Source organism: Aptenodytes forsteri, unplaced genomic scaffold, assembly GCF_000699145.1.
Source record: "Aptenodytes forsteri isolate BGI_AS27 unplaced genomic scaffold, ASM69914v1 Scaffold257, whole genome shotgun sequence".
Classification (NCBI taxonomy): Eukaryota; Metazoa; Chordata; class Aves; order Sphenisciformes; family Spheniscidae; genus Aptenodytes; species Aptenodytes forsteri.
The window spans coordinates 2,236,954-2,250,410 of record NW_008795194.1 but is presented as its reverse complement, the minus strand read 5'-3'; the positions used below and the strand labels follow the sequence as shown (position 1 = coordinate 2,250,410).

The following is a 13,457-nucleotide window of genomic DNA, read 5'->3' as shown; positions in this document are numbered from 1 at the left end:
TGCTATTTATAAATGTATTTCAACCGCATAGCATTAAGTGCAAAAAATGTTGTGTGTTCAACGGTTTAGGGAATGTTTCCTTGTATTTTAAAGATCTTAATTCTTAGTTGCGTCAATTACAACCTAAAAAATGCATTATTTAAAGCATGATCATAAATTATCTACAACAAAAAATAGGCGACACTAAAATGTACTACTCCTAGAAGAGCCGAGTTTGACCTTTCAGACCCAAGAGCCTTTTATTAACACCTGCCTGTAAGGAGAACCGTGCCACACGCAGCTTTCGGATTCACAACCACAAAACTGATGAGGAAAGGCTTGAAGGGTTCAGTTTGTGTCACTTGCTGTTTGCCGTTTCCATTTCACAGATGATTAATCTTTCTGTGAAGAAAGGCCAGAGAAACAAAGCACATTGGGCTCTTCCTGCAGTTACTCCTTCTGAATGCACACTAGCTTGCTAACTAAAAGGCCTTTAGATTTCCTGCCGAGAGAGATGTTCTGAAAGTGAATGCAGCTGGTTGGAGGTCACCAGTGCAAGGCTCTTGCCATTGTGTAATGGAGGCTTTGGCAGGTTTCATTTTGGGGGGGAGGGAGAAGGTGTTGGCGAAAAATTAATGCGGAATAAAAAGGGCTTTGGCCATTTGAATTAATTTCTTGAAGGGTGGATCATCAATAATAGGCTCAATTTCTTTTGCTCACAATTTTAAAAAAAAAGATATTTGCTGTGTTTTTTCCCACCCATTCCCTTTCTTAATGGCATGTTTATATTGTACGTGGTCTCTCCCGCTGGATGCTGAAATGTCGCGTCTTACTGAGTTTGAAAAGCAATCGAAAATGTCCTGATTTTTACATATATTTTATGAGCCCTGCTAATTTTCGTGGTGGTGAGAGATGATACTTGAGTGTTGTGTATTTAATTTCCTAATTATGGGATTTGTATCGCTTTAATAATCGATACTGCTCTTTAGTGACTTTTAAAGCAGCAGTTTCTATTTTTGTGGGAGAGTAAAAATTTGTTTTTAAAAGGTATTATCTAATTTTTAATGTGTGTGTATGTTGAGTCTTAATATATACACGCCTTGTTTATGGAAGAGAATGGTCTGATATCCAGCTGAGTTTTTGACTTTGTTTTTTCTTGATCTTGCGTAGGACGTAATGTGCAAAATCAAGACATGGGTAATAGATGAAAAGAAAGCTGTCCGTTTCTATCATGATTGGAATGACAAAGAGGTATGCTATAAATATTATCCCATGAATTGACTTCTAATTTTGCTACCTGTTACTCTCTTTTTTTTTAAAGGTTTTTTTTAAGATTTCATATTCATAGTGTATTGAATGTTAAATTTATCAGCCAATTCTGTGTTTATCAGTGATCTATATATTACACTTTAAATCTGTTGCCTTCTCAGACGTGCCATGAGGAAAATGGTCACAAAATTAACTCAAGTTGGTATGACTTGTTTTTAAAATTCTCCTCCTGTATTTTCACTTCTAGATTGATGTTTTGAACAAACATTTGTTTTTTACTTCAAAACCGATGATCTACTTGGTTAACCTCTCTGAAAAAGACTACATTAGAAAGAAAAACAAGTGGTGAGTATGTTCGGGTTAAATATCTAAATTTATGTTTCTATTTCACATTTTTCAGTGGTGAATAATTCCTTGCGCATTAAGATCACCAAGGATGTTAATTAAAATAGGAATTAAAACTAATGTTGCACTTTTGTTACTTGTTATGCTCCCATTGACATGCTGCTTGAGTACAATGCATATGGTGAAACCCTGAATGAAAGTGCAGAATAGAAAAGAATATGCTTTCCTTCCTTATGTTTCTACATGAATCCATTAACTGTGAAGAAAATAGATTGGATTTAGAAGTCCCTGATTTAAATAAACATATGGTTTTATCATGTTATATAATGCTGATTGTCTGAACAACATCTTTTTCATTCCAAAGGAATGAATTGAATGCCAGAGGACTAAAGCTGAGTGAGTTGCACAGAAATCTTTCAAACTGTGGCAAAATTGCACACTTTAACAGTACTCTTCTGTTTGCAGTTGGGTGCCTGGCTTCCTTGCCACTGCTTGCACTTTGCTTATGGTTTACAGGCCTGTTTTGATGGGCTTTAATGCCATGAACAGTGCAGGTTTTAGTCAAGTATTCTTGACATCAATATTATGGCTTAAGTATGTGATGGTTACAAAATCAATCTATCAGACGTTCAATGAACTGGATGAAGATCCAGTCCTAACATGGTAGACATATGGTGGGAATCTGCTGTTGAGAAGTACAGCATTTAGCATGTCATTGGAAGCTCTAGGTGGGATAAATACTTGGTTTGTGGAGGAGGGAACAGATTAAGTAGTATATGATGAAGAAAAATCTATAGCACTATACTTATTTTAAAAAAGCCACCCAAACAACAAACCTTTTCTTGGTATTCAGATCTTTAAACACTGTACTTGTGAGATACTTTGACGATGTATAAATGTATGTTTGTGAACAGATATATGCATGTAACTCATCCAAACAAATCAAAAGTATCTAAAGCGGAATATCTGAATTCTCCTAAAGTACACCCTCTGTTTCTCCCTGTACTTCATTAAGTACTTAGATGCACATGGTTTCAATTTTCCATTAAAAATTCTCATTTCCATATGATATCAAAGAGTGAGAAGGCTTTAAACTGAAAAATAAACATTCATAGACTGGAAGCCAAAACAATAATTAATGTCAGATGGTTAACTCCAATAAATCATTAGAATAAATTCTGTGAAATTACTGCAACTAAAACTGTCCTTTTGATACTCCAAGACATTTTGTGTTAGTACTGAAGAACAAAATTTAACCTATTTAACAGCAAACTCTCTCAGCCCAAAACACAGACTTTGGAATAAACTTGATGACCGATGTAATAATGTAAGCTTTTCATATTTGGCCAAATTTTATAATTTTAAATTAATTTGTTTCTTCTTTGAATGTTTTTTGGGTATGACGATTTAAACATTAAAAGTGGTTCTACCCAAGGAAGTCTTTAAAATCAGGTATTTGCTCTGCTATTGCCAGGTGATATTTTTTCCAAAGTACAAGAAGTACAAGGAAACCTTGAGGTTTCCTAAGGTTCGCTATAACCGTACAGACATGGAAGTTTATGTGAAAATGGATGAGTCAGTTTCCCTGTCCAAAAAAGGATCCTCGCACCTGTATTTGGATGATTACAGGTAGAGCTCACTGGCTTTAATTGTACAGTAAATACCATTTCCCAGACCCTAATGGTAGACAGACTACTTAGGAGACGCCAGTCTGTGATTTAGCTGTCGCCAGTCACCCCATGTTTTTTGTGAGACTAGTTGTGATGATGACATAGTTAAACCCAATTGAAAGCAAATCTTTGTATAAATTGCAATTTTTAATTTGAAAAAAAAATCAGATATTTGGGTTGACGAGCTATATAATGAAATGGTTTAACTGTTTCTATTACAATTAATGATTTAGTTTTTAAAAAGTATACCCAGATCTCATGGATGTGAGCGTAATTGTAGCTGAAAGATCAAAGCCTGGGTAGCTGAGTGATGTTCCAGAAGAGAATTTACCACATAGCCATTTTCAGTACAGTTTCTGCCTCCTGCTGTTCCTATTTTCCCTCAAGCTAGCCATTGACTACCCCCTGTGCATCCCTGCTCGTAAAAAATGATTGAGGAAGTATTTGTCATGTATTTATGAGTGGGAAACATTGTGTGATAGGGAAAGGCATCTACTAGAACCAGAAAGATTGCCATTTTCTTTCATTCAGCCACTCTGCCACAGCTTTAAATCCTCTGTTTATGTAACATAGCTTTTATATTTAAGAGCAGAATAAACGTTTTCTATGAAGGATGCTAACGGTAGGCTTTTGTCATTTGTGTGGTGCAAGCAGATGTAAATGATTAGACTATATTTTATTGCTAGATGCCACTTAATTTGTGATTTTTGTTATTATTTTGAGGGGTAGAGGTTCATATTTGAAATGCAAGCCACATTTGGACTAGTCGTTCAACTTGAAAAAGTTTATTTCTGAGCTTAATTCGTAATATTACTATAACAAAAGTAAGGTTAATGCAGGAAACGCTCAGCAGTAAAACATTTTCATAAGACTTTTTTCAACTATAAAAGTATTCAAAACAGCAAAGGAGAGGAGAGGCTTTTTGATTGTGGGTAGAGAAGAAAACTAAAATTGCCTTTGTTTTACCAGGTCACTCTTTCAGAATTAACGAACATTTTAATTGTTAGTTAAAACACACTTACATTTAAGTGCTAACATGTTATTTTTCAATCCAAGAAAAGAAGAAAACACTGTGAAAGATAGGACTATTGTGTGTTTGAGTAGGTGTATTGACCTTTTGAAAGATGTAAAAACTGGAATGGCTCCAAGCAGTTACTTGCTGGTTTTAACAATGTTGAATTAGTCATTCAGTTGATTTATGATTAAGACCTAGCCCCTGAAGAGAAGCTGACATGGCAGCTGTGTTAGTCGCACTTGTGTTATGATCAGATGACAGTAATCATGATGTTGTATGGGGGAATCCACTGAAACCATTCTTACTACATATTATTGCTGTGCTCTAAATGAATACTTAAGCCCTTCTTTTAATAATTCCTAATGGTTTTTATATGGCTCTAATACCTTAACATGGTATACATGTATTTGAGTTTTACCATGAAAGTATTCTAAATAAGCCTGTTAATTTTCAGTTAAAACTGCTTTCTGAGTTACAGGATGTCACATAAATCCAGCACATGAGATTTATCAGCCCTTCACCTAATTAAAGGTTTACATTTTAGTCTTGCTAAAGAGGGTGCTTTTAGCGGGTCATAATATGGATTCCAATTATGAAATATATTGAGCTAATTAATGAGTGGATGTAGTGGACCATGCTTAGCGTACTGTTTGGTTCTGTATTTTGGACTTATTCTTTGCAGTGAACACCAGGAATACTGTATGTGTCAAAGCTGCATAGACTGATCTTTTGACTCAACTTCTCAGGTCTAAAAAAGTGAATCTTTTTATCCTATGCATAGACTGTAATTTAAAGAGCTGATCATGCTGCTGAAGATTTTCTAATATCTATAGTGTCGTAACTAAGTCGTCTGAGACTTGATACAGATTTTTGAACATTGTTTTCTCTAATATAATTCAGACTTGTTGAGTATCCAAATGTGTGAACATTATTTTCAAGGGGTTGTTTCTCAAAATGTTATGGGAGACATTCTGTTAACAAAAATAGGTTGGGTGTTGACGGGATAGAGTACGTCTCTTGAAGTATCTTACTGCTGTGTATTTAGAAAGGTGGCATATATGTCATAATAAATAAACTTTTCCCCATTAATTTTTATAGTATTTTTAATGTTCTTAAGCTACAAGAGGCATAATTAGGTCAGATTAAGGGTCTGTCTTTTCTGGTATCATGTTTCTGACAGGCCACTAACAGATGTCCAGGGAAGATTATAGGAACAGATTAAGCAAACAGAGTGTATGCGTCCAGCTTCTTGCAATCTGTTATTGTAGAACTGGCTAAGCCAGATATGATATACTTGTGGTTAATAATTTTTGACTGATTTTTATTCTATGAATTTAGCCATTGGCCTTTTGAACCCAAGTATACTTTTGGCATCCCAATATCCTGGAGCAGGGACTTCCACAGTTTAACTATGTGCTATATGGAGAAGTACTTCCTTATGCTTGTTTTGGATCTGCCACATCATAATTTCATTTGATGCTCCTTAGATCTTGTAGTATGAGAGTGAGTAATCCTTTTCTATTCATCTTTTCCACATTGCTTCAGATGTTCCAAATATTTCCCATTTTTTTAAAATTTTACAAAAAAAAAAAAAAAAAAAAGGGGGTGTGGGTGGGTGGGGAAATCTGACATGAAGAAAGAAATATCAAGGGTAAAGTACAAGGAAGACTCAACAGGCTTGAGTATGAATTAACCTGCTTCACTCAGTCTTTCACTTCTAAACTAGTTAGGAAAGAAAGTTGTTATCTGGTGGTAAATGGAGACCTGGTGTTCTTGGTTGTATTTCTGTGGCTACGTGCCCAGTAGTAGAATAGATCTAATAGTTGTGTGTTCACTGTCTTAGCAAAAGAGCAAGGCAATGTCACGTGCTGGTAGAGCAAGTGGATGGTGACAGAAGAGATGCTATCCAGAAGGTTTTCCTGGCTTCAGTACGCCTGTTAAAAACAAGGAAAGAAAACTTAAAAGAAACTTAAAAACAAAAAAACCCCTATGCTCCCAAACCTCCCCTTCCACCCTTAAATAATGTCTGATTTTAGAGAAGTCATGGAGATACTATTTTTGTACAGACTCTTCTTAAATTGGTTAGCAATAAATATTTGATCTCTATGTAAAAAAAATTTAGAGTGAAAGTTCTTCCTTAGCATTTAACCTGCATTTTGGTTTGGACCTTTCAAAAAGACATTTTAAAAACCAAAAGAAACAAAGATTAATGGAAATGGTAGTATTAACGTGACATACCTTGAAGCAAAACTTGATTTAGCAAGCAGTATAAGGGTATGTATATTTAAGAATCTTAGTAAATAAATTCACAGGAAATAAAGTTAAGGGAAAGAACAGCTGCAGGCCAGCTCTATCTCTTTTACAACTAGAAATATGGTGACTCAATAAAAGTGTGAAACATCTCCATCTTAGTCCCACAAAAACACAATCTCCTTTCACTGTCCAAGTTTCAGCCCTTTTCAAATTCTGTCTGAAATAGATGAACTTTGCAAATTTTGCTAAAACCAAAAAAAATTCCCATTTGGACCAAATACCTAAAAGTTGTTCCTCTTCTAAAAGGAGGGATGCTGCTGTTAATGAACCTCTGCAGTGCAGAGACAAACAGAATGACATCACTGAGAGCAAAGAGTTATCTGCAAATACCAGCGTATTAGTCATGTAGCAAGATACCCGAGTGAGGGCAGAATGCAGTTTTCACTACCTTCAGCTTCTGAATTACATTTGTTTTCTGAATTACATTAAGTGAATATTTAAATATACTGTAGGTCATACAGTCATGGATGTTTAGGCAGGTAAATTTTATTCTTATAAATATATTTGAGAATGTGTTTGGTGCAGAATTCTTTAAATCATAATTACAAGTTGTAATGCCATTGTGGTATTGAGGTGTTTTCTTGACATAGCTGCTTAATGGTTTTAAGGCTGTCTTCTGTGCTGACAGATTTGGAAAATAACAATTTTTTAAATATGTTGCACTTCTTGTCCCTGCCTTACAACTGAAATATTTTTAAAAAATATTAAAATATTATTTATATTATCTGTGTATAGATGGAGTTTTGCACACACAGGTTGTGAAGTCAGATACTCAAAGTTAACAAGATCCAGGATTTGGGCTTCCTGTTGCACCTTTACTGCCTGATTGAGAGAGAGTTATCTTACAGCTCAGGTTGTTTTAACTAGAGGATGGCATATGTTTTCCATAGAGCACTTACCTACTGTAGTAGGGGATAGTGCATGCTGTTTGCTTAATAAATTATACAAATTAATTAATGAATACAAATTAATTTATCATCCATCAACCTAATGGCAGTCTCTTTTCTTTCCAGCACCTTTGCCTGACATTGCCAGTTGACTTCTTGTAGTCTTCTGTCTTACCAATTCCAGTGACTTCTCATTCAGTTGTTGTCTATCCCAAACTTTTTTCCCCACCCTTTTTCTAGCTGACATGTTCTCCGTGGGTCTTTGCCAGATTGTCTCTCCCTCTTCTCTGATTTCATTCCATTCTTGCTGGCTTAGTTCCAGTCCAGTCCTTTGGTCTGGATGATTTCTTTCACCAGACTTCCTGCTTTGCTTTGCTTTCCTTTGCCTCCCCCTCTGGAGTCCCCCGTCTGTTTGAATGTGAATGCATATTGTTTGGGTAACAGCAAGTGTTGGGGACACGTCTCTAAGCATGGGGAAGATGGGTCCCTGCTCTCAGCTCCAGTGTGTAACCTCGCCTCAGACACAAACACACCTTCCAGGAAAAGTCTAGTTTCACTCCAGTGCTCTGCTTGCATGCAGGTGCTGTGGATTATAGAAAGAGATTAAATCGCTGAGACTCTTCAGTGTTAAATTCGAGCAGTTTTGCTGCTGAGGACATGAATTTCTGGTTTGGATGGACTTTCACACAAGTGCGATGGTTTATCTCTGATGCCGAGTTTGCTCTGTGCCAAACGTGAAGTCTTGGCTCCTAAGCATTAGGACAGTAATTTTTTTTCAAATAAAATGTTTCTGGGATGTTTTAAAAATGGGCAACGCTGTATGGTGAAGATGTTTTCAAAAATTTCAGTCCACCTGGTTACAACATGGCACTTATAAATAGCTAAAGTGTAGGTTGCGAAGTCAGGAAATAAAGCCTCAGTAATTTACTTAGGATATATTGAGTCTTGAAACTGGTAAAAAGGTGTGGGGGGTGTTGGTGGAGGGGAACCTCTGGTTTTTGGGAAGGCCTGTCCAGGGCAGACAAAGGTAGCTTCAAGCTGTTCTTACAACTCATCAAAGGCTGCAGACTGTAGAGAGCAGGATGACCAGCATAATGAAGAACAGTTTCTGCAATGTTGTGAGTGCTACATGACAGCCCAGCATACCACAACACCAAACACCAGCCCAACACAGCCATGCCCCAGCGAGCCTCTCGTATTCTCTGAGAGCATCCGTGTGCATCAAACTGAGTATGCTATCAGAGTAACGCAAAAGAACTATGTATTAACACTTCATATCAGTAAGGCTGTGCTGAGTGAAAGCAGCTATAAGTGACTTTTCAACTTCATTGCTGTGTGTATGATCCCTGTCATACCAGCTGCGTGTCATACCAAACCTCCTTTTGAACAATTCAGCTTTGCTTCCCATCTTCTGTTCCTTTTCTTCTCTCTCCAGATGCCCTCTCGGTGTTTTCATTTTTTTTGACTGTCATCACCATAATTTCTGAGCTGTTTATACACAGTTCTGTGGGTGCAGTTGTAATGTTGAACAACCACAGCTTTGAGTTCGGATGCTCCACCAGTTTTGTAGTCAGCTTGTGTAGTCTTATGAATTGCTACCTGCTAACTGCCATGGCAGTTCGGAGAATCAAGTAATTTGTGTGGTATTTTATTTAAACACTTGGATTTTCATAAGCAAAATCTAAAGCAATAGGTGCTAGCTTTCAACAAGCAAAAACTTAACTACTTACAAAGTTATCCAAACCTGTGCCGGGTAAAAAGGGGCATCTTTATTTGTATATACTGTCTGAACACTTTGGAAACTTTGTTTCTTCCTGATCTTCATTGGAATTGGGACTTTTCAATAAATATTTTTGTCACCTTTATAAGCACATGCTACTTAAGATACATAGTACTAGGAGAGAGAACAATGTGGCACTAAATCAAATCAATTAAGTACACAACTTTGCTTCATTCAGTGTATAGATAACTTGAGCAGTGAAGAGAGGGACTTCCACAGAAAAATGGTATATGGTGACATTGTCAAGGACAATGATGTAAACTTTGTTGCAAAATCATTCCAATGCGATGTTTGGACTCTTGATGCATCATGAGTTACGACATCCTTTTCAAACTTAAGTCTGTTTAAAATTGAAGAATGCTTAAACTGCTCAGAAACAAACCTGAGATGCAGAGATGTATCTGAGCATAGATTTCGTTACTGTGAAATATCTGTGATATGGAGAAAGCAGAGACTAATAAATAACTGCCCTTCTTTCTTCCCAGTATGGTGTGTAAAGGGCTTATTTCAATTTTCTGCCACTTACTTTCCAATGTTTGGGAAGCTTGTGCTTTATGCCTCAGTTTTCCTTACTGTTTTCCTAAAAGTGTTAGTGCTGGTGAAATCACAAACAAAATGTTTTTGGGAAATGTTCTCTACTTTAAAATCAAGTTACCCAATAAAAATATTGTCTAGTAATTGCATATTTTTTTATGGAATTGTAGCAGTGATTTATCTCCTGAATGATGTCTGCAAAGAAACTGTGTTCTGTCAGTCCTCTTTTTCAAAGGCTTTCCAAGTGTGCTTGTAGTGATTTAAGTGTATGTTGCTGTAGTCCTTCACTGAATGCCGCTGTCACAGACTTAGCTGGCTAAGCAACGTGCTGCTTGCTTGCCTGAATGCAGATTTCTAGTTCTTTGAATCAATTCGTTTTTAGAATGCTTCCCTCTTATTTATTGCAGGTTAGAGCATAGCTTTTGACAATGTATGGTCAAGCAACCTATATTAGTTTTACTGGCAACTAAACGAGTCTGGGAATTTTCAGTAGCTTGATATCTTTTTTGATACTCTACAGTGAGATTTTTAGCTTCAGTGTCTCATCTTGCTTTTTATGGCTTATGTTTTTCAATTCAGACTAGCTTCTATTTTGGAGAATAGGCATCTCTCTCTCTCACAGTACTCCGAGCCGGTGAAGTCTTAAACACTGAAATGGAAAAAGTGAAGGAGAAACAATGTTTTTCTCACTTGTCTTTGTTACAGAATGGAAGAAAGGGGAAGGGTAAGCAACTTAAGAATGCAGCTTTTATATTGAGGACCAGATTCTGTAATTTACAGTATGTTCCAGTCCAGGGTTGTTAGTCCTGAGCATCATCAACGCAACCCCATCAACAGGTCCTCAGGGATTTTGGGGGAGACTAGGGTTCTAACCACCATATCAGTGCTGTCATCTCTCTACAATATCATTACCTCAGATGCAGATTTCAAACCCTACTGCCAATGGTAAATAGTTCACTAGTGATTTCACTCTTAATCATTTTAGAGTAAAGCAGTTTGACTGTGCATGTAAGCCTGTAGATGTTTGTGTCAAAATCCCTTTCACATTTCAAGTTCCTGATGAGAAACATTGTTACTAATGAAGAAGTAGAACGCTTTTTGTTTCCTTAGTCTTTTGTGACGTGCATATTACAAGCACAGCCACCTTCACTGCAGTGATTTTTGGATGTAATAATATTGATGAAAGAGAAGGAAGTAAGGTGAAATAGTCTACTAGATTAAATTTCCCAGGCATAAAGATTATTCTGTGATTGAAAATGAGTGTCTAAATCTGCTTGGAGAAGATGAGCTCTGTTCTGCTGCATTTTTCTGTTTATTGTTGACTTAGAACATATTTTCTATCTCCTTTGTGATGCAAGTTACAAAGGTCCAGTTACACTTCTCTCATTGCAGTTAAAATGCTATCTGCTAATATGCTGCAGCTGAATCAAGTTACCTTTTTCTGCATATTTGAACCCCAGGAGAATTTTGACAGGGAGAGAGGGGTAGAGACTGATCTACATATGCCATGGTTTGGTTTATGAGCTTAATTTATTAATGGTCTTATCCTAGAAAGTAGGATTTTATCTTTTTTTAAATAAAGGGGGGTTTTGCCCTTTTTTGCTTTACAAATCAGCTAATAGAGAATTGTGCAAGAGATGATTATTCTTGATAGTAGTTGTTTATTCTTAAGTTACTGTGTATGAAGTTATTTATTATTACTTATTAATTTATTGAGCCATGTGCCTTTCAGAATGAATGAGCATTGTTAGCCTGTCTTTGTCAACTAGACAACATACAAGCAGAAGTTATGCGTTGTCCATAAAGCAAATGAATTACTCTTTCAAATCAAGGGAAAAATAGATACTATGGGTATGCATCCCCAGCTTTTAACATCCCTTGGGTCGTTGTTATTATATTTGACATGGCATTTAAAAACCACCATTTATTTTTGTGTGGGTCCTATTGAGAATTTGGAAGACGGAGAGGAAGGCTGTTGAATGACTGTAGAGAGGTGAGTGGCTGTGGTCTCATTTGGTGTGATGGGAGCAATGCGAGTACCTCCTTCTCTGTGTTAGGATCTGATACCTCCTTGCTGCTTGTAACCAGTGGTTTCTGGGAGGAAAGAAGGTCTTTCATTCTCATGGTAGACACATCAACAGTTGTGATAACTGGCAGATGAGCTTTCATTTTAGAGTTGTTTTAAGCAAAAAACCCTTTGATAATATTGTCTCCTATTCTGAAATAAGAAGAAAATTACTCATATTGCTTTTGCAAAAACGTCCGTGTGGGGAAATTTGGATTGGGCATTGCAGTCAGTATCGCTATAATAATATCTCTTAATGTCCAAATTAGTAAGTAACTTTCCTTCCATAATGCGTTACTCGGTATTGGTGTATCTGATTTGCAAATAAGTACCTGTATGTACCTCTAAAATTCTGCTTATTGAATTTGTCTGTCTGGATCATATCTTGAAACATTTCTTGCTGTCACATGCTAGAGTTCTGTTAATCTCTTTAAGTTCTTATAGTTGAAGTTAATTTTATTTCACCTACCATTCTTTATCTCACTGCAGTTGATATTTGAGATATTTATGGGGTCTGGGAACAATACTCATCTTGAAATTGATCTTCATGAATGGTCTGCAGCATCTCCATTCTCTGGGGGAATATTTTATGGATTATTGTTCCGTTTTCTACAAATAGGGGCTAAATGGGAACATCAGCCAATCAAAAATCATTTATTATAAATAGAAAAATAATGTTTAAGAAGGAAAATTCTTTTATGCAATTGGAAATATAGGCTGCTGTGGTTTTGGCACTCATTTCTCAAGTTTACTTTTGCTCTGAAGTAAATTCTTTGTTTCACAATTGACAGACTCATTTTTTCATTGATGATTATTTTGAAAATCTGATACATTTTGTTTTTTTTAAAAATACTTTTCCTTTTAATTTTGTGGTTATTTACAGCTCAATTTTATGTATTAAGTATATGGAAATATGTTTTCATTTAACTGCTTGTTTTTCCCACAAAAGATTACTTACCTTCTAAAGTTTTGGCAGAGTATTTTATTTTCACAAATTGAGTTTCTTCTAATGACTAATACTAATGACTAATGTTCAAATGTTGATAGTCACTGGTTTTACAATGAATAGAACTAGTATCCTTGTTTTGAAACCAGGAGTAGATGCTTCTTCATGTTTAAATTGGAGAGGAAAGTTTGTAGGTTATATATGTTTAATGGAAGAACTGTCAAATGAGACATTTGGTATGGGTATCTCTTTATCCTTTATTACCAATGCTTGACCTTAATTATTGTTAATTGGGAGAGAAGTTAAACAAAATAATGTTGGGATTTACTCTGCTCTGGCAATAGTGTCTAAAGCCTGAAGAGATGTTTAGAAGATAAATATTTGAAAGAGTAAGTGCATGTGCTGGTTTTGTACTTCATTGAGTTGAACAATGAAAATGCATTAATCAGATTCAATATCAAGTCTTACTCTTGTTCTTGTGCACTGGCAGTGTCACACTTCTGAAGTGAAAATGTATTTAAATTCAAACAAATGTCTTTTATTTAAAAAAAAAATCTTACACCTAATACTTTGAAAACCTGCACAATGTTGTCGATCTAAAACATGTGATGGTTCTTCCAGCTTATGTTTTATTTCAGAGGCTCATTACATCCA

At 36.0% G+C, this 13,457-nt stretch overlaps 1 protein-coding gene across 1 annotated transcript in view; it reads left to right on the top strand.

The window, feature by feature from the left end:
- OLA1 (Obg like ATPase 1) overlaps positions 1–13,457 on the top strand; it is a 103,847-nt gene that overhangs the window by 60,764 nt on the left and 29,626 nt on the right. The window contains exons 3-4 of the mRNA XM_009278586.2: positions 1,150–1,230; positions 1,496–1,593. Of these exons, the coding sequence (XP_009276861.1) occupies positions 1,150–1,230; positions 1,496–1,593 (179 nt within the window). The remainder of the gene's footprint in view (positions 1–1,149; positions 1,231–1,495; positions 1,594–13,457) is intronic.